Source organism: Candoia aspera, chromosome 10, assembly GCF_035149785.1.
Source record: "Candoia aspera isolate rCanAsp1 chromosome 10, rCanAsp1.hap2, whole genome shotgun sequence".
Lineage (NCBI taxonomy): Eukaryota > Metazoa > Chordata > Lepidosauria > Squamata > Boidae > Candoia > Candoia aspera.
This window is the reverse complement of record NC_086162.1, coordinates 26,460,237-26,488,114: the sequence shown is the minus strand read 5'-3', so window position 1 is coordinate 26,488,114 and position 27,878 is coordinate 26,460,237. Positions and strand designations below refer to the sequence as shown.

At 53.5% G+C, this 27,878-nt stretch overlaps 2 protein-coding genes across 2 annotated transcripts; one reads left to right on the top strand and one right to left on the bottom strand.

The window, feature by feature from the left end:
* The first annotated feature begins 8 nt into the window (after positions 1–8).
* On the top strand, positions 9–18,570 carry LOC134503552 (cytochrome P450 2F3-like). The gene is made up of 10 exons (XM_063312364.1): positions 9–271; positions 7,799–8,010; positions 11,858–12,020; positions 12,164–12,313; positions 12,987–13,147; positions 14,093–14,269; positions 15,735–15,876; positions 16,515–16,702; positions 17,322–17,463; positions 18,011–18,570. Exons 1-10 carry the CDS (start codon positions 250–252, stop codon positions 18,196–18,198), a joined length of 1,545 nt encoding a protein of 514 aa, XP_063168434.1. The 5' UTR covers positions 9–249; the 3' UTR covers positions 18,199–18,570.
* Positions 18,571–20,426: 1,856 nt separating this feature from the next.
* On the bottom strand, positions 20,427–26,519 carry LOC134503556 (cytochrome P450 2A13-like). Its single transcript, XM_063312369.1, has 9 exons — positions 26,293–26,519; positions 25,833–25,995; positions 25,319–25,468; positions 24,418–24,578; positions 23,733–23,909; positions 23,039–23,180; positions 22,258–22,445; positions 21,966–22,107; positions 20,427–21,295 (listed from the first exon to the last, which is right to left on the bottom strand). Exons 1-9 carry the CDS (start codon positions 26,470–26,472, stop codon positions 21,114–21,116), a joined length of 1,485 nt encoding a protein of 494 aa, XP_063168439.1. The 5' UTR covers positions 26,473–26,519; the 3' UTR covers positions 20,427–21,113.
* Positions 26,520–27,878: the final 1,359 nt, after the last annotated feature.

Sequence of the window (27,878 nt, the reverse complement as noted above, 5' to 3'; positions counted from 1 at the left end):
GTCCCCCCCACAGGCAGAATATATAGCCACGCAAGAGCAAGCTTGCATCAGCCCCTTGGCCAATGGAAGTTGGTCCAAACTGCAGTTCATCAACCTCAGGCTCTCGCTGATGTCAGCCGGGGCGGCACTGAGCTGGAACGGGCCATCCCTCTCAGGATCACAGGGACTTGCTGCGCGTTTCCTGAGAGCTCCCTTTCAAGAGGCGGCTGGCTTTCCTAGGAAGGCTCAGCGCTTTTCCCCTCCTTGCTCATGGTACCCTGCAGCATCCAAGGTAAGGGGACTCCACAAACGCTGTCCGCCCTTTCTGCTGCCTTCGAGCTCTGCGAGGCACAGCCTGGCCTTGACAGGTATCCAAGCCTGGACGTAGGATTGGCCCCCATCGTGACCCTGATTTCTCAAGCTGCTTTTGCACATTGCTTTGCAGTCCAAAAGTGGTCTGGCTGGGGCTGCCCCATCAGGTGACGTTGGTCAAACATTAACCCAGACATGCCCAAGACAACCTTCGGCATGGGTGCTCAGTGTCCCCCTTGCACCAGGTGTTGTGGGGCAAAGAACTGCCCAGAGACTGTTTTCCTCCATTCTCCCAGCAGTCTTCTCTCCAGCAAAGAGCTTCAAAGGCAGCTCCTATCAGGCTGGGAAAAGGGATCTTCCTCTCCCGCCTTAGCCTGGTTCATTGTCAGTCCTTTCCTCCATGACTCTTCTTTGAAAATGGAGCACAGAGACATTTTGGTGGGGCTTCTGCTGAGTCACAAACTGGCCAACCACATTTAACGAGTGGTCCTGCCAGCCCAGCCCAGCCCAGCCCAGCCCAGCCCAGCCCAGCCCAGCCCAGCCCAGCCCAGCCCCATCTGGCTGCTTTATGTGACTCTGAACTCCTGTCCCAATGGGCTAGTTGAAAAAACCTTGGTTCTCTTAATCATGAATAAGCAGGTGGCATGAACACAGACGATAATAGGATGTGTGTGTGTGTGTGTGTGTGTGTAAAAGAGTGTAAGAGGAGCGAGGGGTTGGCCTGCATCAACCTTCCACAGCCCAGAATCATCCCCCCTTTCCTGCTCTGCTGCAATTCCATGCAGCCAGGCCAAACTGTGAGTTATTCTGCCCTGCAAGGGAAGATTTCAGGAGCTTGGGAGGAAGACTGGATATGCTCACACATGGAGCTTTGCCTGGGTGCAATTTGCTGCAGTCCCTTCTTTTAAATGAAACTCCCTGTAATGATTGCCCAGCCCAAATACTCAGACTCACAAGAGGTTGCTAAATGAAATCTGATTTATTAGGGAACTTAGGACAAATACAGAGAAAGCTGAGAATGAACAAAAGCGCGCCAAATACAAACTTAAACCCCTCGGTGCAAACGTACCCCGCCTCCCTACCAGCAGCACCGCCCATCCCAGGTGCTGGCAACCGTCAGAACTGCTAGCCTGGGAAAGTAACCTTGAACACAAGAGATAACCCAAATACATTCCAAAAGCACAGCCAAGAGATAAACCCCTCTCATCCTCCCGTGAAAGATGAAACACGCATCCAGCTAATGACATGCAAAACGTTACGATGTATCAAAGACATTGAAACGGCGAACATGACATACCGCCCCCCCAAAAACAATCCTAGGGACCCGGTTTAGCAGGGTAAGCAGAATGGAAGCGGGCAACAAGGACAGGAGAAGCTACATCAGAGGCAACGACCCATTCCGGATGAGGGAAATGCTTCCAACGAACTAAATACTGCAGCGTATTGCGTAGGCGTCTAGAATCTAAAATTTCTTTAACTTCAAAGTGTTGTTGACCGTCAATCATGATGGGGGTTGGAGGTGGAGGTTGATCATGCCATCGGTCAGAACGAGTACTTGGCTTGAGCAAGCTGCAATGAAAAACAGGATGTAAGCGTTTAAGATTATGTGGCAAGTCAAGTTTAAAAGTTACAGGGTTAATTTGTGCGATAATGGGGAAAGGACCCACAAATTTAGGTGCCAATTTCTTGGAAGGTTGTGAGGACTTAATAAACTTAGTCGATAGATAGACTAGGTCACCGACTTGAAAGGCAGGATGAGGGGCACGTTTCTGATCAGCATAATGTTTGTAATCCAATTGGGCGTCAGCCAATGCTTTTTGAATCACTGGCCAAGAGTCTGCTAGTTGTGTCGACCAATCCCCTGGCGAGGTCGACCCACCCGAAGGTTGCGGTAGATCCGGGATGGGTACAAAGTCCCTGCCCTGCGCGACACGAAACGGGGTTTGACCGGTGCTTTGATGAACCGCATTGTTGTAGGCAACTTCAGCAAAAGGGAGGAGTTCCACCCAGTTGTCTTGCTGGTAATTCACAAAAGCCCGTAGGTATTGCTCTAGCGTGGAATTTAAAGCCTCTGTGGCTCCGTCCGTCTGTGGATGCCACGCCGTGGACAGGGCTTGCTTCGTTCCCAGAAGTTTGAGGAACGCCCGCCAAAATTGTGAAGTGAATTGTGTGCCCCTGTCTGAAATCAAGCGAGAGGGACATCCGTGTAGCCTGTACACGTGTACTAAGAACAGGCGGGCCAACTGGCGTGCAGAAGGAATTGACACGCATGGGATGAAATGGGCTTGCTTAGAGAAATAGTCTTTGACCACCCAAATCACAGTTTTGCGCTGACTGGGTGGTAACTCAACAATAAAGTCCATGGAAATTTCATCCCAAGGGCAAGCTGGGGTAGCCACAGGCTGCAGCAGCCCCTGAGGTTTACCTGCCTTACGCTTTGACATAGCACATACAGAACAGGAGGCGACATACTCCTTGACATCCTTGCGTAGGGTGGGCCACCAGAACTGCCTCCGAACAAGGTGCAAAGTTTTCACGAAACCAAAATGTCCCGCTACCTTGTCATCGTGTGCACGGAGCAACACATCTTTTCTTAAGTTCTCAGGGACGTAGAGACGGTTAGATTTCCAAGCAAAACCGCGGTCAAAAGTAACATTGTCTTTATTTGCGAGCAACCAAGTATCAGTTTTCAACTCTTTTAGAAACTTTTGTTGCAACTGGGAAGGAATTGACAGAGCAGTTGGCTGTCCGGGGCTCGCGGCGGTTGGCTGTTGCGCTCGCGTTTGGCTGCACGTCACAGCCTGCATACCCAGTTGGGGCGCCGTCCACAGAGTGCTGACCACTTCTGGCGCTGCGCCGGAGTCCTGGGGTTGTCGTGACAACGCATCAGCCAGGAAATTCTTTTTCCCCGGAATAAACTTCAATTGAAAATTAAATTGATTGAAGAACTGAGCCCAACGGACTTGTTTTGGGCTCAATTTGCGAGGGGTACTGAGAGCTTCCAAGTTCTTATGGTCCGTCCACACCTTGAAAGGGTGATTTGCCCCCTCTAACAAATGCCAAGCTTCTAATGCAGCTTTCACTGCGAATGCCTCCTTCTCCCACACATGCCAACACCTTTCAGTCTCAGAGAACTTGTGGGACAGGTAGGCACATGGCTTGAGGCATCCTGCCCCATCAGCTTGCATTAATAATGCCCCAATGGAATAATCGGAGGCATCAGCCTGAACCACAAAAGGTTTAGAGGGGTCAGGGTGTTGTAAAATTGGCTCTTTGGTAAAAGCCGCTTTGAGCTGCTCGAACGCTGCTTGACAGGCTGGCGTCCACCGCAGCAGCGCCCCTGGATTCTTTACTCTTCGAGTATCCCCAAGTCCTTTGGTTCGAAGTAATTCCGTTAGTGGCAAGGCAATTTCAGCGAACCCCCTTATGAATAATCTGTAGTAATTACTGAACCCCAGGAAACTTTGAAGTTGCCTGCGGGTGCGGGGGCTTTCCCAATCCACGATAGCCTGGACCTTGGCAGGGTCCATTTCAATGCCCTTATCTGAAATTCTATACCCCAAATAGTCAATTTGAGTCTGATGAAAGGCACATTTAGACAGTTTGGCATACAATTCTGCTTTCCTGAGCTTGCCAAGCACCCTTTTCACCAAAGATACATGTTCCTCCATAGTTTCAGTATAAATCAATACATCATCCAAATACACCAATACCCCTTTAAACAGATGTTCATGGAGTACCTCATTGATCAATTGCATAAACACCCCAGGGGCCCCAGCCAGACCAAAAGGCAACACCTTATACTGGAATGCACCCAATGGGCAATTGAATGCCGTTTTCCACTCATCGCCCTCCTTGATTCGTACACGGTAATAGGCTTCTCTCAAATCAAGTTTGGAGAAGATTTTTCCTTTGGCCAGATGTGACAACATGTCTTTGATCAATGGCAAAGGATATTTATTGGAAATTGAGACTGCATTTAGCCCACGGAAATCGGTACAGAGTCTTAATGTCCCATCCTTCTTCGGGCGGAAGAGGACCGGCGCCCCCACCGGTGAATTAGCTGGCTCAATAAACCCACGAGCCAAGTTTTTGTCCACAAAGTCCCTAAGCAAAGTTAATTCCTTTTGCGTCATGGAGTAGATTTTTGGCTTAGGCAATTGAGTGTTGGGCACCAGCTCAATGGCACAATCCGTTTTCCGATGAGGGGGCGGTTGATCCGCTTCCTTTTCTCCAAACACATCAGCAAACATCTGGTAATCAACCGGCAGGCCTTCCACAGGAGGGGCCGGGCAATGCGGAGTCGCAGCTGCCACTACCCCTACCACCTCCTCTGGGGTATCCCTCCCCTCCGGTGCTTGATAAAATCCATCCTTAAAGGTGATAGTCCGATAAACCCAGTTTATCTGAGGATTCTGCTGGACCAACCAGGGCACTCCCAAAACCACCAAGGGACCCCCCACCGGAGCCACCACAAAGGATAACCCTTCCCGATGGCTGCCCAGCTGCAACGCCACTGGTCCCGTGAAATGGGTGACCGGTTTGCCACCTGCCATGGACCCATCCAACTGTGTAAAGGCGATGGGTCGTTGCAAGGGGAATGTGGGTAGCTCCAGAGCCGCTACCACATCGGGGTGCATCAAACACCTGGAACACCCCGAATCAATCATAGCCCATACTTCTATGGTCTTGGATCGGGAGCCCAACTTTAACTTCACCGTGAGAATACGGTAACTGCCACTCACCGAGGTAGGCTCGCGCCCTTCTTCCACCACCTGCCCTGCGGCGCCCTTTAAAGCAGGTGGCTGCCGTTTCCCGCCGGCTGCATTAGTTCTGTCTCCCCCTCGTCTTCGTAGAACGGCACCCTGTCTCCCTCACTTTCGGCCACCGCGGCTTTCTGTTTCCTCGGCAGGGAAGGGGACTTCGCCGTCGGCTTCCCCGGTCGTTCTTCACCCTTCGCCTTCGGGCACGCCGCCACTCGATGTCCCTCCTTACCACATCGCAGACACTGTCCCTTCGCATACCGCTTCTCTCGCTCCTCTTCCCAGGATCTTTGCCCGGGTCGTCCCCTGGTGCTTGGCAGGCAACTGGGTTTCAGCTCTCGCCCCGATTTCGCTGTCCTCCGCTGAGCGAACACCTCATGGGCGTGTTCAGCCCGTCCTGCGAGCTGGATCCACTCGTACAAAGTATACGGGTCATCCCGCCCCAAGGACCAGCGCAGCACCTCTGTATTTAGGCCATCCTTAAACAGCTCGATGATGGTGGCTTGGGACCAGTCATCCACCTTTCCGGACAGCGCCTTAAACTCCAGTGCGTAATCTGCCACGGATCTCGATCCCTGCTTGAGTTCCTTCAAGGCACGCTTCGCCCTCTCTTTCGCCAAGGGATCCTCAAAGTGCTGCCTTAGAGCCCAAAGGAACTCATTGAATTTCTCCAGTTTGGGCGCTTCCGACTGGCACATCTGGACATACCAGTCTGCTCCCCTCCCTTTCAGTTTGGTAGCAATGGTGATGATCTTAGCTTTTTCCAATCGAAAAAGCGATCCCCATTCCTCCATGTATGCCTTAGCATTAGTCAGGAAAAATGAGAGTTTTGTTGGATCCCCATCGAACTTGACAGGGAAGTCTCTCAGCCCACCCGCCGACGGGCTGCGCCCCGCCACCGAGGGCTCGGTGGGTTCCACTTCCCTGGCCGGCCGCAGCTCAGGAGCTGGTGGCGACCATACAGGCGGCGACGCTAATTCCACTCGGACAGCCTGTTCCCCCTCCCGTGGACGTGCCGCCCTTCTCCGCTCTGGGGACTGCCCATGGGACGAAGGGGTCGAATGCCGTTGGCTTGACCCTTCCCGTGTTTCTTTCAATGAACTCAGGTCCAGACTCATCTGTTTCAGGATCGTTTCTAACGAGTCCATTTTCGACTCTAAGACCCGAATACGGTCTGGAGTGGGAGAACCCTCCTTCGGCTGCACCTGGATCACTGTAGGGGACAGCGGGTACCTCTGTCTCCAGGATGGGCCCCCCACGACCGAGACATCCCCTCGGGTTTCATCCCAGGTGACCAGCTCACCCGGGGTGGTCACGGTAGTTTCCGGTGCAGTTTTCATGCCTCCGGCTTCGCCCTCCGACCCAGAACTCGCCTCTTCCAGGATCGCTGAGAGCTCCCCCAGTTGGGGAGGTCTGTCGGGGCGCATCACGGTCGAGTCCGGTTCCCCTTCACTCGACTCCCCACTTTCCATCAGTACGATATCAGGTTCTGTCATCGCTGGCGCTCTCCCTCACAGGGTTGGACAAACTTGCCTTCTCCTGGAAAGGGGCCAGCGGAGTTTGGATCTTAAGATTCTCAGCTTTATGTAATGATTGCCCAGCCCAAATACTCAGACTCACAAGAGGTTGCTAAATGAAATCTGATTTATTAGGGAACTTAGGACAAATACAGAGAAAGCTGAGAATGAACAAAAGCGCGCCAAATACAAACTTAAACCCCTCGGTGCAAACATACCAGCAGCACCGCCTGTCCCAGGTGCTGGCAACCATCAGAACTGCTAGCCTGGGAAAGTAACCTTGAACACAAGAGATAACCCAAATACATTCCAAAAGCACAGCCAAGAGATAAACCCCTCTCATCCTCCCGTGAAAGATGAAACACGCATCCAGCTAATGACATGCGAAACGTTACGATGTATCAAAGACATTGAAACGGCGAACATGACACTCCCAGTCTTTTTCCAAGTGGGAAACGATTGGAACAAGTCACAGACTTGGCTGCAATGGCATTTGGTAGTTTGTGGATCCATGGGTTGTGGAATCTAGCAGCTGATTAGCTGGTTGTGTGACCAGGCCATCACCTTAAGTGAAAATGCAGTTTATTTGTTTGGACTTAGCCAGTAATGTGAGCTTGGCAGTTTTGTTTTGTTAATCTCAGTTCAGGATTTAGCCTGTTGTACGAATTCAGCCTCTAGGTTGTAGTTCCTTTTTAAAAAAATAAAATCTCTTTATTCATCTTAAGGAGTCTCTCTAATCTTTTGCTCTTGGCAGAATTTGTTTTGTTTTGTTTTGTTCATTTAATTAATTTCTATAGCCTCCCATCTCAACAAGTGACTCTGGGCAGCTTACGCCAGCACTGAACTCAAAAATCAATTTTGTTGTAGCCAATGACCACTGTGACCTCAGTGAGTGAATCACCTTTCTCCTTGCAAATGTGCCAGATGAGGCTACTCCCCCCACCCCCCTTGGCTGCCAAAATCCAGATGGGCAGAGCGAGTCTCATTAAAGGATAACTGATGTGGAAAGTAGATCTTTAATAGCCCCTTCTTTCGTAGCACCCCTACTGTCCATGAACCTGACCCAGCCCTCAGGTGAGCTGCTGTGGCCGAGGCCGCCATAGAGGGCCTGCAGAGTAGAGATTTTATTGTTGAATCTGCTGTCACTAAATGTAAGCTCCTCCGCCCTTTCTCCATTTTTATTTGCCAATGGCTGCCAATGGTCAAAGATGGTGTGTTTTTCTTCAGATTCCCAGGCTCTCCAACAGTTCTGCATGGAGCTGGCTCCTCTTTCACCCCCACTGCTGCTGTTGTTGCTCTGCATCTGCTGTGTCTACCTCACGTTGACATGGAGGAAGAAGGGAGTCAACGGCCCCCTGCCCCCTGGGCCCACCCCGCTCCCCATCCTCGGGAACTTTCTCCAGCTGGACCGAAAGAATATGGTCAAGTCCCTGATGAAGGTGAGTCCTGAATCTCGCCCCTCGTCAGCTTTTCTTCCCTCAGGGCCAGTGGGCTTCTTGTCTGGATGCAAACCCACAGGCGAGCTTTCCTGGGCAAGGTTGGAACGGCTGACCTTGGATTAGATGTAGTGTGCACACGGCGCATTTATGCGCTGCCCTTCGCTAAGTAGAAGGGTAGCTGATTTTAAGTGGGGCAGAAGTAGAGGAATAGCCAAACCACCCAAGGTCGCGGCACCTCCCTTTTCTGAGACAGAGAGAGGAAGACAGCACAAGGGCCTGGTCTAGTTGATGGTGCTTGGGCAGAGTCCTCGCAGCATGGAGATGAGGAGACTCAGGATCAGGGAAGTCTGTGCGCGTCACATGCGTGGAGGAAGGAGGCATTGAGGTCCTGGTGGCAGCTGGTGGGGGTGGCTATACAGACGTGGCCAGAACTATTGGTACCCCTTCACTTTTCCCCATAGAATCCCAGTTTGCCATTGAAATGTTGAAACTGATACAAGCAAATGGCATCCATTGTTCTTCACTCCGTGGTCTACAGAGCGGACACTTTGCTTTTGATGAGTGACTCAACATATTGTCGTAAATAGTACAAGAAATGAAAATGGCAAGGACATAATTATTGGCACTCTGTCCTAATATTTCATAGCACACCCCTTTGAGGCAATAGCTGCAATCAAGAACTTTCTGTAGCTCTGAATAAGACTCCTGCACTTCTCAGCAGGTGACCTGTCCCGCTCTTCTTGAGCAAACTGCTCCAGTTGTCTTAGGATGGGCGGGTTCCTCCACCCAACTGTGAGTTTCAGCTCTTTCCAGAGCTGTTCTGTGGAATTCAGATCAGGACTCGGAGCAGACCACTTCCAAACAGTCCGTTTGCTTTCCAACCATTCTTGGGTTCTCTCAGATGCATGTTTTCTGTCATTATCTGGTCCCCTTTGAGTGGAATTAGATCTGCCATCACTTTGATTTTATTATATTTTATATGTATATTTATTGATATTATTCTGATTTTATTGTATTTTATACTGTTTTATTGTGAACCGCCCAGGGTCCCCTCAGTGGGGGAGATGGGCAGTAATAAAAATATGACAAACAAACAAACAAACAAATAATCCTGCTGGGGGACCCACGGCCTGAGACAGAGACAGAGCTTTCCAACACAGCATTATGCTTCACTCCAGAATGCCTTGATCATCTTCTGATGTCATTGTGCTTGCCACAGATTCAAGGCACCCAAGGCAGCCAGCATCCCCACATATTACGGCACCTCCTCCTTGTTTCACTGTAGGGACGGTGTTCTTTTCTTTAAAAGCGTTGCTCTTTTCTTCTGGGAACATAGAGCTGCTCTGACTTACCAAAAAGCCTTATTTTTGTTTCATCTGTCCAAAGGACATTCTCCTAGCAGGACTGTGGCTTGTCCACATGCATATTAGCAAACTCTGGTCGGCTTTTTTGTGTCTGGCTTTCAGAAGTGGGGTCTTCCTGGGTCTTCCGCCATGGAGGCCGCTTTCAGTCAGACAGCAACAGATGCTGTGACTTGATAGTGTTGCTCCTTGATCTTGGAGGCCAGCCAGGATCTCTTTTGAAGTTTTCCTTGGTTCTTTCTTCATCATTCGAACTAACCTTCTGTTCGATCCGGGCTGAGGTTTCCTCTTGTGGCCACATCCAGGGAGGTTGGCTAGAGTCCCATGGACCTTAAACTTCTTGGCAATAGCAGCAACTGTGGTCACAGGAACATGAAGCTCTTTGGAGTTGGTTTTTAGACTTTGCCTTTACCATGCTTGGCTGTTACCTTCTTCCTTCCTCCTCAGACAGCTCTCTGCCTTTCCTTCTCTTGCCCATGTTCATGGTGCACGGAACATAATGCACAGAATGCCCGGGGGGGTACATTTGTCCATGAGGCTGAGTGACTGATTACGGGATTGAAGATGCCTGTGGTACTCATGAAAGGAAACAGTCTGCTTGAGAGATCACCAAAGTCCAGTCATGTCTTTCAACTTCTAAGGGCTACCAATAATTATGTTCATGCCATTTTCTTGTGTCAGTTTTAACTTACTTCACAGCAAACTGGGATTCTTTGGGAAGAAGTGGAGAGGTACCAATACTTTTGGCCACAACTGTGGATCAAGAAACGTTGAGAGTGGATGGAAACAGAGGGCCAAGTAGAGCAGCAGCAGAAGAAATCATTATGACTTATTCCAGGATAAAAGAGAATTGCAAGAATATCATGAGCACCAGAGAGTCTGCTGATCTCCCCATTCTTTATTCTGAATCCCAGCGAGGTCCCCAACAGGTTGAGAAAAAAAGCAGATTGAATGAAGGGTGAAGAGTCTTGCTAAGCCTTCCTGCTTGAGCCCCATTAGAATTGTTGCCCTTCAAGCTAAGGGATGGAAACAGCTGCCATGCAGGGAGAGGCTTCCCCCCGGCCCCCCAAAGACCATGGGCAATCCAGCAACCACATCTTGGGCCACAAATGTGAGCAGGAACTGGGCTCAGCGGGGCTCGGCTTTCTCTCCAGCCACGTGGAGGGAACTGATCTCAGCCAGCAGGGCAGGGCTTCAGGAGGCCGGGGGAGGGGGAGGGGTGGGTGGGCATCAGCAAAGCCAACCTCCCTGATGCAAAGGAACTTTGTGGGGCTGTTTGATGGCTTGAGATCCACTCAACTAAAGCCATGCTTGGAGTGGTGTGTGTGTGTGTGTGTGCGCACGCGCGCACGCACAGAGTTAATGACAATAAAGGCCCCAGAGGGAAAGTGCTGGGTCACCTGCCGACTGCACAGAGCTGCTGTTCCTCCTGGGAAGCATCCGGCTCCTCTGATGTGATGATGGCCATCAATAGCTACTTTCTCTGGGCAGCATTTTTCACTGGCAGCATCACCTTCAGTCTCACTGGTTATGGAAACACCTCCCTCCCCTCACTGTAACAGCAGAGGAGACGCCTAAGCAAGTTGGTTCTTCTGCCTCTTGAAAAAGGTGTCAGGAGACAGCCTGTCAGGAGACAGAAGGAAAAAGAAGAGCCAGAAAACACGGAGCTGGCATCCAAAGGGGCTGAACCCTCTCCTCCTTTCCCACGTCCCATTTCTTCTGGCATCCTCCTCCAGCTTGGCTCAGTTCCCCTCAGCTGTCAGCACCTTAAGATTAGGCCCTGAAGCTCAGTCCTGGGGTGGCATTGGGTGCCAAAGCAGGTTGTGTATCCTGCTGGAGAGGATGGAGCTCCTTCCTGCCAGCAGGGATGGGGGAGCCAGGGGTAATAACTCTGAACTGGAATGTCTCTGTGGGCCAGAAACGTTTCTTCTACCCAGCTGGTGACTTCTAGCCACAATGGTCTCTCTGCAGGAATTTAAACTGGACAAGTTACACCTGTGGCTGGGATCACACGTTACACTAAGCTTCATCCATCACAGTGTTCGCACATTGCTATTAGCTCAAAGCGACTAGACCACCTTCTAGCTTAGAGGAGCCTTGAACCCCGACTGTTACTGCAAGAACCCAGGATTTTCTGTAGGACTGATGCAAGATTTTGTTAAAAAAAAATTCTGCTTGTATGTGTAATTTGAAATTCAGATTAGAATATTTGCATTTCTAAATGTTCAGTACTTGATTCTGATTTTTGTGAAAAGTAGAAATCTGAGTTGGGCATCCCTTTGCTTTTTGGATGTCTTTCTGCTGGGGGGATGCAAGCTGGCACCTTTCTGGCCAGATCCAGGCAGCCTGCCCGAGGTTTGGGCTGGGAGGGACTCTGAAGGCATTTTACCGCCTTCATTAACAGTGCTTCTCTGGCTGCTAACGGCTCCTCTGCAATGCTGAATCTGGGGTGGGGGCTCTATAGCACTCATGCTTTTTCTTGACAGATGAGCGAGGTGTACGGCCCAGTGTTCACGGTGTTCCTGGGACTCCAGAGGGTTGTGGTCTTGTGTGGCTACCAAGCAGTGAAGGAGGCCCTGACAGATCAGGCAGAGGAGTTCAGCGGGCGGGGGCAGCTGCCAGCCTTCTCCAAGGACTTCAACCAGCATGGTGAGTGATGATCTTGGTAGAAGATGAGCCTGAACCTGCACTTCTGTACTTAAATTGCATCTGGGGCAGCAGCATTTGCAGGGGTTTCCCCTTGATGAGTGAGCCCTTGGAGAAACTGCCTGTCCTCCTGGTCTCTTGGGCAGGGATTGTGTTTGCCAATGGGGAGCGCTGGCAGCAGCTCCGTCGCTTCTCCCTCACCACCTTGAGGAACTTTGGGATGGGGAAGAGATCCATTGAGGAGCGGATCCAAGAGGAGGCCCAGTGCCTGGTGGAGGAGCTCCAAAAGACGGAAGGTAGATTCAGCAGCCTGTGCTCGGGAGCTGCTTACCCTAAGCCTTACACAAGGGGAGTCACTAGACTTGCAGGTTACTTTTCCAACCAAGTAAGGCCTGTCTCTCCCTTCTAACTCCCTTTGGTCAGGAGGGTAGAGTAGGAGCTTGGTAGAAGCCCAAGAGAGGAACATTGGGTTTTCTACAGTGGCCAGCTAGATGCCCTGGGATCCTGTGGGCAGCCTCCCCAGCAACTGATAGAGACTGCCTCTGATCCCAGAGAAAATCATGGTTTGTAGCCTTTCTTACCTTCCTCCTGCATGAATTTGCCATTCCACTTTAAAGTTGTCCAAGTGGATGGCTCATGCCACGGACCGTGATGTGCTGCGCAACTCTTTCCTCTTCTCGGCCCAGAATTGTCTGCCACTCAACTGCTATGCGTGCGCTTGGGCTCTGGTGCTGTCCCTCTTCTCTGCGTAATTTTATCACATCCCTGTAATTATTTGTCTTTTCTGCAAGGGAAGTGTTTGGACCTTCAATTCACCATTCAGAAACATTTTTATTGTTGTGGTGGTGGTGGTGGTGGTTGGGCAGATGAGGTGGAACAGAAGAGAAGAATCTGAAGCTCTGCACAGAGAGAGAGAAGAAGGGGATGTTCAATGCTCAGCAAGTTCAATACCTCCTCTCTTTCTCTCAGGATCACCCTTTGACCCCACCTTCCTTCTCAGTCGAGCTGTCTCCAACATTATCTGCTCCATTGTGTTTGGGAATCGGTTTAACTACAACAATGAAAAATTCCTCACGCTGAACAAGCTGATAACAGAGCGATTCCGCATTGCAAGCTCAGCCGAAGCAGCTGTAAGGACAAGCAGAAATATTTCTTCAGTTTTGCTGCCTTTTCACTACTCAAACCATTAGCTAAGGGTTGTTTTTTTTAATCCGTTCTATCGTGTCTGATTCTCAGAGATTGCCTGGACAAGTCCCTGCAGCTTTCTTGGCAAGGTTTTTCCAGAGTGGTTTGCCCTTGCCTCCTTCTTCCTAGGGCTGAGTGGGAGTGACTGGCCCAAGGTCACCCAGCTGGCTTCGTGCCCAAAGTGGGACTAGAACTCACGGTCTCCCAGTTTCTAGCCTGGTGCCTTCACCACTACACCAAACTGGCTCTCTAAGTAAGGGATAGACATGGCCATTTTCTGCTGAGTGCCTGGTTTCAGCATTTTCTCTCCAAAATACTTAAAGGTCTATAATCAAATTTGCTACTCTGGATGGGGGAAAAAAGACCTTCCCACAGCTTCAGGCCATGGGTGAGAAGAAGGTGAAAGTTCTCCTAACATTGGTTGACACCTCTCCATGTGTGTCCCATGTGGGATGATGGAGGGGAGAAAGAAGGCAAAGGAGTACACCAGCTCTTGATTTCGTTCCAGGCTGTGCTGAGAAAGATGTCCGGGTAGAATTGGATGCATCTGATCTCTTGGGTTCCTTTGTGAAGAACTTGAGAATGTTAGTTTCTTTGGGGCTGGTTGATCTAGCCAGTTGGAATCCTGGCTTCCTTTCTTTCCTGTGAATATTTAATAACATTCATAAACAAAGTGGAGCAAAGTCCAACAACAAAGTGGAGCAATATTCACAAAATAGAGCAAGATTTTTGTGCAAGCCCAACCTGTTTTGTCAATTAATACATGCATGTATTGTGCAAACTGCCCAGATAGGTTAATTCATTAACCAAGTTAAGTGCAGTCAAAAGCTATGGTCAAGAAAGACTAGTAACATTATTGTTTAACCCCTTGCTCCCTACCCAACATGTAGCTCTACAACATCTTCCCGGAGATCATGGAAAAGATCCCTGGAGCACATCACGCAGGCAACAAATGCTCTCAGCGCATCATCAGCTTCATAAAGGAGAGGATCCAGATGCAGCAGGCCTTGCTGGATCCTTGTGCCCCCCAGAATTACATTGATTGTTTCTTGGCAAAGATGGAGGAGGTAATGCTACTTAACAAGGACTTTCCTTCGTGCTTCAGTGGCGAGAGGGGTTGGAGGGGCTTAACTGCAGTTCAACTTCCAGGCAAAGGAGTTTGGCTGTGTGTCTTTGAGGAACAGCTGTCGCCTTTCTGTTGGCCCGAGAGCCCACTGGCTTTCTTCCCTCAAGCAGGGGGGATGGAGAAGCCGTCATTTCCCCCTTTCTTCTTGGGCCATCAAACACAGTTAAGGCTGTCTGCCTGTCTGTCTGTAAGTTGCCCGTCTGCCAGGTCTTGAGGGTCCAGGCAGGGCACCAGTGCCAGGAGTTCGGAGCAAGATTGAGGCAGGCACTATTTCTACAATTGCCTTTCAACTCAGAGCTCAGCTAATTAATGAATTGGTTAGTGAACTAATGAAAAAAGAGGCCAGCCTGTACCTGTGCACTGCCCCTGTTCAGCTTAAGGGGACTTGCCCAGGACCGCAACCACGGCTGACTTCAGCCCATGTTCCTGCACCAGACCGTCTTAGGGAGAACCTCCCAGCTCCAAAATGGTCCGATTCAAACTGGATTATACGGCAAACGGCAAGACTGGGGGAGTAAAACTTGATATGCTTATTGGGGTGTTATCTGGGTGCTACACGTCCCCTTCTAGTGACCACCAGGAAACAGTTTCATCCTCCTGGAACTCATCACATGGAAATAGTCACTGATTTCATGAGGGGGTTCAAGCCTCCACTGGGAACTGAACTCCTGGACAATGACACCTTAGATCAGTATGTCTCAATCTTGGCAACTTTAAGAAGGATGGACTTCCACTCCCAGAATTCTGGGAGTGGCAGTCCACACATGCTGGCTTGGGAATTCTGGGAGTGGAAGTCCGCACATGCTGGCTTGGGAATTCTGGGAGTGGAAGTCTGCACATGCTGGCTGGGGAACTCTGGGAGTAGAAGTCCACCCATCTTAAAGTGGCCAAGGTTGAGACACACTGCTTTAGAGGATCTCTTTAGAATGGCATTGACCTTTCTAAACCAGGACCTTGTAAAATGAGCACATGACATCATATAACTTCTGTGTCTCTAGAGCCTGAGAGCTTAAAAGGGAAGGTGGACTGAACAGGTCATATTCTAAAGATGAGCTTCCACCTCCAGAGGGCCTTGGTTCTGATCCCAGGGAAGCCACCTGGGAAGCAGCTGGTCATGTGGCTAATCACCATTTTGCTAACTGGACCCTAGAATGCTGACCATCATGCTGGAAGCTGGAGTAGGCACAAGGCACAAATACCACATCCTGCTCCAAGGATGGAAGGCACTAAGTAATAACTAAGAAGTTGACACTTGCCAATCTTGATTCTGCAGCTGCTAGATCTTCTTGGTCTGCAGTAAGGCCAGAAGTAAGGTTTTATTTCATCTGTGCCAGCAAAATGTTAAAGATTGGCACCTACCAGCTATTAAAACCAAATATGGGTTTTTTTTCAACCTCCCTGGCCAGGAAAAGCACAACCCAGATTCTGAATTCTGTATGGAGAATTTGGTCATGGCCACATTCAATTTGTTCTTTGCTGGGACAGAAACAATCAGCACTACCTTGAGATATGGTTTCCTCATCCTGATGAAGTACCCGCAGGTGCAAGGTAAGGGAGGAAGGGGTCCCCAAGAGCTACGAGAGGCCTCCTGTGGAGATGGGCTGACAAGTGGGGAGGGCAGTAGGCAGACTTGGGGGCCCTTCTTTCTCAGTTGTCCACGTGGCATGGTGGGACCTTCCAGTCTGAGAAGGTGGGAGGTCCACAACAACATTTGGGCATCAGCTCATGGCACTTGGTGGTCCTTTCCCTGCAGGGCACGGGTGCACATTCTAAGGCCCTGCTTGTGGCCCGCACAGATCTCTGAAAGTTACCACCACACTGTGTCTTTAATAGGATAGAAATGAAACAAGTAATTATCTGGGAATAATCATTTTAAATGCTTTTCATTAATTTCAGTTTCTTGGCCTTTGTACATGGAGCAAATCATATTCCAATTCTGACTTCCCTGCTCCTGCCTCTGTGGCTCCTGGACCATAAAATGCTATTCGCTCCCACCTGTCTGGTGGAGTGGACCCTTACATGCCCCTGCAAGCACGTTTTATGGCAAATACGCTTTGCCTTCAGTGGGTTTCACAAGAATGCACCGCAGCCCTGGCAGCCCAAACCAATGAGCGCAGATTCGGGGAAGCGGGTGGGGCTCCCCTGGCTCTGAGGGGATGCCTGAGCCCCCTGGGTCCCGTCCCTAGAAAAGCTTCATGAGGAAATTGACCGGGTGATCGGGCCAGGCCGCCCGCCTTCGGCTGAGGACCGGAGGAGGATGCCCTACATGGAGGCGGTCCTGCACGAGATCCAGAGGTTCAGTGACATTCTGCCGATGAGCCTCCCCCATGCGGTCACGCGAGACACCCACTTCAGGGGGTACGTCATCCCAAAGGTGAGACTCCTGGGGCGGGACACCCCCCCCCCCCCGAGGATGCAGCAGTCAGAACTGGCCAGAGCCTTCGCCTGAGTTTGCCCACACGCTCCATTCCGCTGAAGCATTCCAGGCTGTGCTTCACGTTAAGCCACAACGAATCCCAGCCCTGATCAAATGGCCATTGCAGCCATCAGACTCTCATTGGCTGGGCTAAGTCTGTGGTGTGAATCCAGCCTCTGGCATTCATTTTTGGGCAGCGGGTGGGTTCATTTCCTGCCAGATCAGCACCCACCGCCCTGGCCTGAACCCTGCCAGTTACGTATTCTCAGGAGTCAGCCGGCCTTGGGTAAGAGGGGAAACTGCCTGAATTTCTCCTGAATCTTGCCCATCATGATCAGCTCCTGGGCAGAGAAAGGCTTCTGGGGAAGATCCTGTGGGCTAGAGTTGTGCCCAAGCAGGCACCTCTTAGGGGACCCTGGCGGGCACCTCTTTTGGTTTCTCAAGCCCTGAACACTGCTTCTGAAAGGTCCCTCCATCCTGGCTTCCCTCAGTGTGGCAATGCAAGGCATTCTGGCCTCTCCTTCTGCCTCTGTCTCCAATTTTCTCTCCCATTCTTCTGCTTGGATGTTCCTGCCAGGGGACTTACATCTACACTTTGCTCAGCACGGTGCACTATGACACTGAGCATCACGCCAGCCCTGAGCAGTTTGACCCTGGGAGATTCCTGGACAGACATGGCCGTTTCAAGAGGGCAGACGCCTTCATGCCTTTCTCAGCAGGTGTGTCCTGGGGGCTGGGCCAGGGTGGGGGCTTCCTCGACTTTCTCTGGGTGAGGAAGCCACGGAGGAGGGCAGGGTCTCCGCAGCAGCAGTCGCTTCTCTTTCACCCGACCGCCTCCCTTCTTCTGCGCCCAGCTGGCCTCCTGATCCGTGGGACTGGCTGTGAGAAGGCTGGGTTGCCTGGTCCTTGGCACAGCAGCCCAGCCTCTAATAGTCTGAGGCGCAGCCCCCGCCGGGTCCAGTGAGCCACTATCCGGCCACTCTAGATGCTGCTTAAGGTCCAAAGGGGGCTTTTCCTGGCTCTGTGGAAACTGTCCTCCTGCCCCTTCCAGACCCCCCCCCCACTTGGCTGGGGACTCCCTCCCTGCCCGGCCCTGCCCTGCCCTGTGCCGCTTGCTTCGTCCCCTTCCCTCCCAGCTGGGCCTCAGGTCCTTGGAAAGCGGCCAGCCCCAGACAGGTGGGCGAGAAAGAGCCTCTGTGGGGCTCAGGCCTCCTCCGCTGCCCCAGGCCTCCACCAGGCTGAGCCCCTTTCGCCCCCTCTTTGCAGGGAAGCGCCTGTGCTTGGGCGAGGGACTGGCCCGCATGGAGCTGTTCCTCTTCTTGACCACTGTCCTCCAGGCCTTCAGTCTCGCATCGCCAGTGCCCCTGGGTGAGGTCAGCGTTGTGCCGGACGCCAGTGGTGTCAGCCGGGTGCCCAGGAGATATCAGCTCTTGGTGCTGCCACGCCAAGCTTGATGGTCTGCTTGACCTGCCACGCTCAGCCTCCACCGCACCCTCTGTGGATGCTTTGAGAGGGGGCGGCTCCGGTTCCCTTCAGGGTGCCATTGATTGGCAGCGAAGTCTTGGGACAAGCGCCTGATGCTACATGTCAGCTCCATTGAGGGCACGAGGTGTGGCAGCACCCCCCACCCCACCATCGCCCAGGGCTTAAAATCTGGGATATGCTGCTCTGGCAACCGGCACTGGCGCTCAGGGGCCGCGGTTGCAGCGCGGAGAGCAGTGTCCTTTCCAAAGAGGCGGGAGAGTCACTCCGTACGTTTACGGGGACTCTTTCCGCAGCCTGCAGACGAGAAGAAAAGTGCTTGGAATAAAACTGGCTAATTTTGATACGGATTTCCTGCCGATTTCTCTGTTTTTGCTTTGCTCCTCCGCCCCCCCCCCCCGGGAAGGGAGCGGACGATCCCTGCAAAGGAGCTGAGACCTTGGGCGGGAAGTTTGGCCCTTTCACTTTCAGAGGTTCACCCACAATGCTCCTTGGCTTTAGCACCTCTGCCCTCCTTGGTGCCTCAGGGGCTAAAACCGGACAGGCAGCACAAAGGCGTTGCCCGTGGCAGCCAGTGGGTCTGGGTTTGGGAGCCAAGCCCTCTGACCTTTGGCCACTGTGCCACCTTTAAGGAAAGGGCCTGTAAGTTTGCCATTTGGGGCCACGCAAAGTAATAGTGGGGACACTTTGAGCTGGTGGGCCTGGCAGAGGGTCCCCTAAGGCAAAGCCCAGGGGGAAATGTGGACGGGGATCGCAAAGGGCCAGAGGCTGGTGGGGGCTGGGGTGCAACACTGGCTCTTGGAGGGTGGGGACAGAAGGTGCCTCGCGTGCCAGGAGACCTTCCTGTGAGAGGAAGGAAAGGGAGATCCGCTCTGCCCACCCCCCGAGGCTGCGGGAGATGGGCAGAACACGGGTTCTTCTGCCAACGCACACTGGCTCCCTGCGGGCGGAACCACCTCTTTCCGGGGAAGGGCAGCCCATCTCCTCGCCAGGGCCTGGGCCCCTCCCCTCCCGGCAGGCACAGCTTGCTGTGGTGGCTCTTCAGTGGCCCCGGGGCCCCTGGGAGCGGGGCCCCTCCTGCTGCCTGGTTGCTTGAGGGCCTTTCCGCACAGGGGCATCAAATGTGCCACTCAGCCGCTTCATGAGAGATCTGCTGACCGTCGACCCAAAGAAGACTATCCCTGGCTCAGGAAGGTAATAGCTTCTCCCATGGATCCGCCGGCCTCGACCTGCCCCTTCCTGAATGTCCGACCCCATCCAGCAAAAGCTCAGTAGGCAAGACCCCAGCAAATGGAGGTGGGGGGGAATGGTGGGGGGAGTTGTTGGGGCCAAAACATGGAGTGTGCATTTAATTACCGCCTGCAGGGAAACCTGCCAAAGACTCTGGCGGTTCAAAGCAGTGTGATGTTCTGATCAAAGCAAGCCTGAGGCCAAGAAGGCCGCAGAGCAACAAGATGCACGTTGCAAAGGAATTCCAGCCAGCTCTTTTCCCAGGGAACCGGGAAAGGCTTCTTAAAGGCTAACCCTTTTCCCACATCAGGGTCTACGATATCACGGCCAGTGTGGATCCAAGCAGCAGGCACAATTGCATGCCCTGGTGATACACCCGGCCAGTCACAGTAATTAGGGTAACTATTTCTGGATGACCCGTACATCAAATCACACGTAAGGGGGATCCCCCGCGTTACGCATAGCTAGACTCTGTACGCCCCCTCTTTCTTTCAAAGGCACCTATGCCAAATCTCTTTGTCGGTCATTTGCTGCTGTCCAGGTGGAGGCCTCGGTGAGGCATCTGAAGGACAGGGGCGGGGGGGGCGCAGGGGCAGGGCAGAAAAGGTATATGTCTGAGCGATGGAGGCACCAGGCAGCATCCCAGCAGGACTGGAAATACAAGAGAATTTCCCACTCCCACCCCTTTGTGGTTGTGGCGAATGACCCACCGGGGATCCCAACTTCCACTAGAAGGGCGAAGTGGGAGGATCCCCTGGGCCAGGCGTTTTGGGGGCACCCCAGAGGACTTCTGGGTGGAACCCAGGGCTGCAGGATCTGGACTTCTGCTCTACTGCTGCTGAGACTGCACTGCGAGGCCAGGAACGGAGGGGGAGGGAAGGGCCGGCTCTTGCTCTGGACCACCTTAAACCACCATCAATCAAAATTCCACCTGTTTGCAGGGAGTCATTTAACTTTGCCCCAGCTCCCATTTTAGGTTTGCAAAACACGTTTATTCTTATAGACAGCAGCTCAATATACGGAAGAGATTTGACAAGCTGAACAAGATACACGCCCGCCTGAGTCGGCCCTTTCCAAAGGAGAGAGACCTGATTAAACTAGACTACCTGCCGGCCCTTCGGCCTGTCCCAGAGATCAGCCTGCTCAGACCGCTGTCCTTCAAATGCATTTGATTGCACTCTGTCCCCCCCTCTGGACAGCCCGGCCTGGCGGAGGCCCTGTGTGCGCCATGGGACTTGTTCTCATCTCAGAGCCTGTCATGGGCTTAGCCCCATCTTCTAGTCCTGGCTACGGAGGGGAACGTTTCTAGCTGTTTGGAAGAGATGCAGAGTGCCCCCAGGGATGGTGAGAACGGGGGAGGCTGGGGCGCAGGGACCTGTCTGAAGCACGCCTGCCTCAAGATGCTGGAGGGGAGGGCTGGGATGGATGGGGGGTGGGAAGCAGCAGGAGCCGTGAGGCAGGGTGGAAAGAATGCAGGGACAGGGTGCCCGGAGGTGCCCGGCTCTCTGGAGATGGAGAGGCAGGTGCTGCTGTCAGCAAGGGAGCCATTGTTTAGAGGGTGGGGGTCCTGCACCCAGAAGCTCCCCAGCAAGGAATTTGGCAGGGCGGTGGGTGATCTGGAAAGAAACCCTTGCAGGCTTTCAAGAGGGCCCCTCCCTCAGCGGGGGATGACAGAGATCTCGTAGATCCGTGGGATGGTGGCAAACCCCACTAACAGGGGGGAGATGTCGATGTCTTCAGGGGGCACAGATGATTTGAAGCAGAAATTCTGCAGGATGCTGGTGATGAAGAGGAAGAGCTCAGCGCGGGCCAGTTGTTCGCCAAAGCAGTAGCGCTTTCCTGCAAAATGCAAGAGCAGAGAGGCCAGTGGGCAGGAGAATACCCATGGCTGTCTACACAAGGGGGACCCGACCCTCTCCGTCCTTTTGGGGTGCGATGGAGGACTTGGGGTGTCCCTGGCCGGGGCCTCAGTGTCTCTTCCCAATGTGAATTTTGCGGATCAAGCCTATGACTGTGGCAGAGTGGAATGGGCCATGACGGTGCTTCTGGATAAGCCCTCTGCACACAGAGGAGGGGTGACTTTCTGGGGCCTCCGTGGCCACATTCGGCCTTTGAGAGGGATGGCAGAGGTGACCCGCCAGAATGTGGTTGGGCCTGGATGAACAGAGTGACTGGGATAGGTGAAAACTGAATTTAATTTCCTTTCATTTACACGTCATGAAAATGAATTAAAGACAGGTAATAGGTCTACTCTTTGTATGTGTAATCTGTTTTCCCCTTCAGTGAAAGGAAAAGCTAACCTTTGGCCAAAATGCCGAAATGCAAAGCCCCTGTGCCTCCAGGAGCCCTGCCCTGCCTTCTGCTCCGATTGATGTGCTGGATCTCTTTTAGCTGGGGGATTTGGTCCAGAAAGCAACCCGCGTTCATAGAGGTGCCACAGCACACTGGCCCATCCCCTGGGAGTGCCTGGCTTGAGCGATGGGGGAGGGGGAGGGGGGAGGGGGCTCACCAGTGCAGAAGGGCATGAAGGCCTTGTTCTTCTTGAACTGCCCTTTCTCATCCAGGAAGTGTTGGGGGTGAAACCTCTCAGGTGTTGCAAAATGTTTGGGGTCTCTCATCACCGTTCCCAGCATGGGGAATACCTCTGTTCCCTGAGGGCAAGAAATAAAGCAAGCTCTTATTAGCCTGACTGAGGATGATGGGAGCTATGATCCAACACATGTGGAGGACAGCTACCGTTGTGGCCTGCATTGGAGTTATAGCTGAAGGGTGGGAACAGAGATATCCCCCGCCCCCAGTACCTTGGGAATTGTGTACCCTCGTAACTGGACATCTTGAGTGACACGACGTGGCACCGCCAGGGGAAGCATGTCCACAAATCTCTGTGTCTCATGAATCACAGCTTCCGTGTAAGGCATCTGCAGCCGGTCCTCCATGCTGGGAATCCGATTCCGACCGATGATGCGGTCAATCTCCTCGTGGATCTTCTCTGGGGAGAGATCAGAAAGAGGCCTTTGGATGTGCCTAGGAGCCAGAGAAGGTCCCTTTCTGTCCTCTCAGCTCTGGGCTGGGGACACTAGGAGCTTTGCGAAGAGGCAGAAATGCCACCACAACATTCAGAAGGCCAAAGAACTGGTTTGAATTTCACCAAGGTGGATTGTTAGGAAAAACTAGTGGTAAGAGCTGCTCAAGAAGGACTTTCTCATGGAGAGAGGAGGAGGGAGGGAGGGAGGGAGGTAAGCTGAGTGGACAGCTCTTTGGGGGGACTTCTTAACGTGGAGTAGTGATCAAGGCGCAATGTATTAGGACTAGGGAGAGCCAGGTTGAAATCCTCCCTCGGCTGGAGACGTTCCCTTGGAGACTTTGTCCAATCTCTCTCAGTTCCACCTACTCCTCGGAGCTATTGTTGTGGGAGACAACGGAGGGGAAGTGCTTGAGCCCCTGGAGGAAGGGTGATAGAAACCTTACAAATTCCTGAATTGCCACTTGGAGCAAGGAGTTGGCCTTGAACTGCTTGTCCTCCAACCAGTGCATGCTTGCCAGCTGGTGGCTTTTGCCCTCTCTGTTCCCCATCTCAATTACCTTCCACCTCTGGGTACTTAAGCAGGATCAGGAACCCATAACGCAAGGTGGTGCTGACCGTTTCTGTACCACCAAAGAAGATATTAAGTGTGGTTGCGACCAGTTCCTCCATGGAGAAGAACGAATCAGGGTTTTTTTCTTCCTTGGTGGGAGAAAAGGGAAAGGTTTCCTCAAGTTTTTCTCTCTAGTTCAGCCTGGTGACCACCAGGGCTACAACTCCCTCCACCCCTCAGCCAGCACAGCCAGCACCTTGAGCACTCATCTACTTGGGAGTAACAGTCAAAATGAAATAGCCCAGTCCTTGTAATTACTGCTGAGTGGCATGGGCTACACTTAGGAGGAGACCTGGAGCTCCAGGTATTTCCCACCCGGCCTAATTCCACAATGTCGGAGCTTCTCCAAAAGTCTGGAGACCCTGAACCTTGATGAAGCTGACTCTGCTGCCAACATTGTGTCTTTGCTGACTTGGACTGTGGAGCAGACCTTGACTATCCTCTTGTCTGCTGGTTTGGGCTCTTGCCCTGTTGGTGGGCAGGTATCTGGGGCGGTTCCTTTTGGATGGAGGATCTCCCAATGGTTTGTAGATGGCCCCTTCAAGCCAGGTGTGTGTGTTTGTGTGTCTGTGTCTGTATGTCTTAATCATCCTGCTCCAGGGAGCACTCCTCTTAGCACGCCAATCTGTCCCCTCTTCTACCTGCAGCATTTTCACCAGGAAGCAGTCAATGAAATCCCGTGGGGAGTTGGGTTCCAGCGTCCTCTGGTGGTCTTCTGCCTTCTGGGCAACAAATGTCTTCAGCTCCAAAAGCTTCTTCCAAACCTTTTGCTGTGGGCCAGGCAGGTGTTTCACGATGCCAAAGAAGATGTCCAAGAGCTGGGGTCCGGATGGCAGGTTGGAGCAGGGAAGAAATGAGGGTTTTAGTGGGAGAAGACCCTGGGCAAGCGTAGCTGAGATGGGAGGTGGGGCAGGCGGGATGCCGGGAGACCCATGGGCCACTGGCCCTCCCCCCTCCCCAAAAGCTAGTTGCTGCCTTCAGGAAGCCCTCCTTGGCTGGTGTTGACAGAGACCCAACGGCCAGCCCAGCGACCTCCTATGCAGGAAGAGGAGAAGGTGCCTCTTAGGTGTGTTTCATGCAGCCACCCTCCGGGGTGACCTGGCATGCATCTCATCACAGCTTGGAAGAAAGACCCCAAAAGTGGGCATGTCCTCCCTTCCATGGAAGATGTTGAGGGCACCCAGACAGGTGGACTGGCAGAACTTCATTGCCTCTCCTCAGTCAAGATGGGAACCACTTCGCCCCCAACCCCCAGCGCCACGTGATTCGGAGCCTTGACCAAGGGGTGGTGCCTTTCTCAGCAGGAAGCAGCCGAAGCACGGGTACCTGTCCCTGGGCTGTGGCGGTGAAGCGAAAGACATCTGTGATTGCGGTCAGCAAAGAGAGGAACTCCTGGTCTTCGTAGTCAAAGCGGTTGCCAAAGGCAATGGAGCTGATGATGTTGGACACCGAGCGGCTGAGGATGTAGGTGGGGTCAAAGGGGGCTCCTGGGGGAAAGAGGAGCGCTTCTTGAGGCTCGGGCAGGGTCGCCATTGGCTGCCCTCAGCAGGCGAAGGCAGGGCGGAGGGTTGGCCCCGCAGAGCTGGGCCTGGCAGGTCTCCTCCTGGCCCTGCCCCAACCCCTCCTCAGACCCTTTGGGCTTCATCGCAAAAGCCTCTGCTCCTGTGGTGGTGGGGAGGCAGCAGGGTACCACATGGGCAGCCAGGCCCCTTGCCACAAGCTGGAAGCAGAGTGAGAGATGCCGTGGGCCGTGGGTGGGTGGGGGTGTGCCCTGGGAGCCAGGGAGTGGGGGATGGGGTGAGGTCGGGCAAGCATGTGGAGGGCACAGCTGAGTCGAACAGGGAAATCTGACCCTGGCACTTCCTTTGCACAGATTATGATGGTGGTGAAATTGATTTATGCAACTCCCTGAACCAGACCAGGTTGCAGCCGGCTGTGTCAAGGGCTGGGAAGGCTGGTGAGCCAAGAGCCTAGGCAACTGGAAACTCTCAGGCCCCGATACTGCCCTACCCCAAGAAACAAACAAGGAAACAGACAAATGCCCCAGGCTAAACCTGGCTCTGGTTGCAGATCTCCCTGGGAGGGCGGCTCCGAAAACCACCGACTCCATCCCTTGCCAGTCCAGCATCCTCTCTGGAGCAATGCAGGGGCAGCGCAGAGAGTGCATTTTCCTGCTTCCCCAAACCCCATTAACTGGTGCCCGTTCCGGGGGTCCAGAGATCCCTGCCTTTGGTGCTCCTCAGCGCTTCCAGCAGGAAGTGGGCTTCCTCCAGGATCCGCTCCTCAATGGATCTCTTCCCCAGCCCGAAATTCCGCAGCGTGGTGATGGAGAACCGTCGCAGCTGCTGGCCCTTTTCCCCGTTGCTGAAGGCAACTCCTGTGGGGCAGAGGCAAGTGGGAAGGGGTGGCGGGACCCAACGCAGCCCTCCTGGCAGAGGCTGGCTCCCTGGCCCTCGCGGAGGGGGGGCTATGCCTCCCTGGCCCTGCCGAAGAGGAGAGCTGGTAGAGGGCTCCTTCCCCTTTGTGGTGGAGGACAGAGAAGCAAGTCCCTCCAGGTGCCTCCCTGGGCAGGTCGTAGGGTGGCACGCATCCGAGGGGTGGAGGGACACGCGGGTTGCCCGGTCCAGCCTCCCTGCTCGGGCAGGGGACATCACAGAGAGTGTCCCCCAGGTGGCTGCCCAGCTGCTGAGCCCGGAGGGCAGCCCTCCTGAGGTGCTGGGGGACCCACAGCTGGACCCTACCGTGGCCCTGGAAGATCCAGTCAAAGGTGGCCTGCTGCCCACGGTCCCGGAAGGCGTTCCCCTGATCCACCAGGGCCTCCTTCACGGCCTCGTAGCCGCACAGCACCACGATGCGCCTGGGGCCCAGCTGGACGGAGAAGACGGGACCGTACTTCTCGCTCAGCTGTCAGAGAAGGAGGGTCACTAGGAGTCAACAAGGACTTGGTGGCAGATTCTCAATTGATCGATTGCTCTTCATCCTGTTGCTATCCTGGGGAGGCCTTTGGCCCTCCGAAGAGGGAGGGTCCCACTCAGGCTTTTGGGTCCAGCTGGCATTGGATGCGGGAGAGTCCAAAGCCGGGGAGGGCCAGGGGTGCTGGGCAGAGCCTGTGCAAGAAGAGGGGAGGGGGAGGGCAGAAAGGAGCAGAAGCAGGCTGAGAGAGCTCCTGCCTGAGAATGGGGGTGGGGGTGGCGGCATTACCTTGATGAGTGAATTGGGCAGATTGTTTCGGTCTATCCAGAGCAGGTTCCCAATGAGGGGCAAGGGGACTGGTCCAGGGGGCATCTTGCCCCTTCGGCGCCTTTGCTGCCAGGCGGAGAACACTAGGAGGCAGGCAAGAGAGACGGCCAGGAAGAGGGTCCCAGGTCCAAGGAGATCCATGGGAACTGGCAGCTCCCGGGACTCCTAACGTGCTGCTTGAAAGAGAATGTCAGCCTGCCTCTCAAGGGAGGGCTAATATGCTGATCTGGAAAGAAATGTAACGCCCACCTGATCATCCAAGTTAGGCAACACCCCAGTTTTCTTCCAAGCCAGGCAGGAGAGCCAATCCTGTCCAAAGTGCATTTCTGCCAATTCAGATATTCGGCATCCCAGTTCCCAGTCCTGCTGCCCTGGGCTGGGCTTCGGTGCTCACCCTCTGCAGACCACAGCGAGGGAGACATGTGGGCAATGTCTCCATCCTTCCTTCCAGTCTCTGCGTGCGTCTTTCTGTCCTCTTCTCTTCGAATCCTCTGGTCTCTGCATCTCTACTCCAGTTACTGGCTGAGGAAGCCATTGACGGGCACCCTTGAGGGCCGGGCAGTGGAAGCAGACAGAGGGCACCTCTATCCAGTGGGGAAGCACGGCCAGTCCTGATCAGGAGGGCTTTATTCCTTGAGGAGGGAACTGGTGCATCGAAAAAGGAGGAACGGCTCAAGGGGGCTAGAACCAGGTGCTAGAACTTGCTACGCAAACCAGCACAGGGACCGTGACCTGCAGAGAGTCTTCGAGAGAGAGCTTGCCAGGGGCCAAAACGCCCTCTCGCCCTCCCCTTTCCTTCCCTTTCGGTGGGTCTCTTGGGCGGGTGTGAGCGGGCGCGGGGGTGCTTGCCAGAGCCGTTCTCATGCCGTAGGCAGAAAGGCCCAGCCCTGCTGCTGGCTGGTTCAGCGGCCCCCTCGCCCCCTGCTCCGATGTTGCCTGGGGGGACAGCTGCTTGGGGGCTCTGGGCATAACCTGCTAGGGGTCGAAGGCTCTGTGCATGGAAGAGATTCGGGCCGCACATCCCAGCCTTGGCCTTGCTCCAAAGCTTGGTCTGAGGACATGCTTGATTTTATGGGTAACCTTATCCAAGGCCCACCACAGTGACGTCTTGTGCATCACAATGCCGTTATGCAGATGGCACCACTTAAAGATTTTGGTGGGGGGGGGGGAGAAAAGGAAGGTCTGTAGTCCTCGGGGCACCCAAAGGCTGATGTAAGAGTCGGAGGGGCTGCAGAGGGACCGTGAACTTGCCGGGCAAGAAAAGCTCATCGATTTAGCAGCCATCTTTGGACCAACTGCAAGGTCACTGCAAAAGTGCTGCAGAGAGCCTGGCAGCCCAGCGGTCCAGAGGGAATGGCCGTCGGCTGCTGGAGGGGAGGGAGGGCACCAGGCACCAGAGCCAGTCATAGCCAGGACTCTCGCTCGACGGGAAGGAGATGCTGGAGACCACCTGCGTGGAAGGGCTTGGGATGAGAACGAGCCGGGAGATGCGCTGGTGACGGGCAGGCGATGCCGATGCCCTCCTTCGCTCACCAGCACTCAGCAAG

What these genes read in the sequence shown, in the direction of transcription:
- LOC134503552 (XM_063312364.1), top strand. Translation starts at nt 250, where the DNA reads ATGGTACCCTGCAGCATCCAAG. An exon ending in TGGTCAAGTCCCTGATGAAG is followed by an intron (nt 8,011 to 11,857) that starts GTGAGTCCTGAA and finishes TTTTCTTGACAG; the next exon opens with ATGAGCGAGGTGTACGGCCC. An exon ending in CAAGGACTTCAACCAGCATG is followed by an intron (nt 12,021 to 12,163) that starts GTGAGTGATGAT and finishes TCTCTTGGGCAG; the next exon opens with GGATTGTGTTTGCCAATGGG.
- LOC134503556 (XM_063312369.1), bottom strand. Translation starts at nt 26,472, where the DNA reads ATGGATCTCCTTGGACCTGGGACCCTCTTCCTGGCCGTCTCTCTTGCC. An exon ending in CTGGATCTTCCAGGGCCACG is followed by an intron (nt 25,469 to 25,832) that starts GTAGGGTCCAGC and finishes TCTGCCCCACAG; the next exon opens with GAGTTGCCTTCAGCAACGGG. An exon ending in TCCTGGTGAAAATGCTGCAG is followed by an intron (nt 23,181 to 23,732) that starts GTAGAAGAGGGG and finishes TCTCCCACCAAG; the next exon opens with GAAGAAAAAAACCCTGATTC.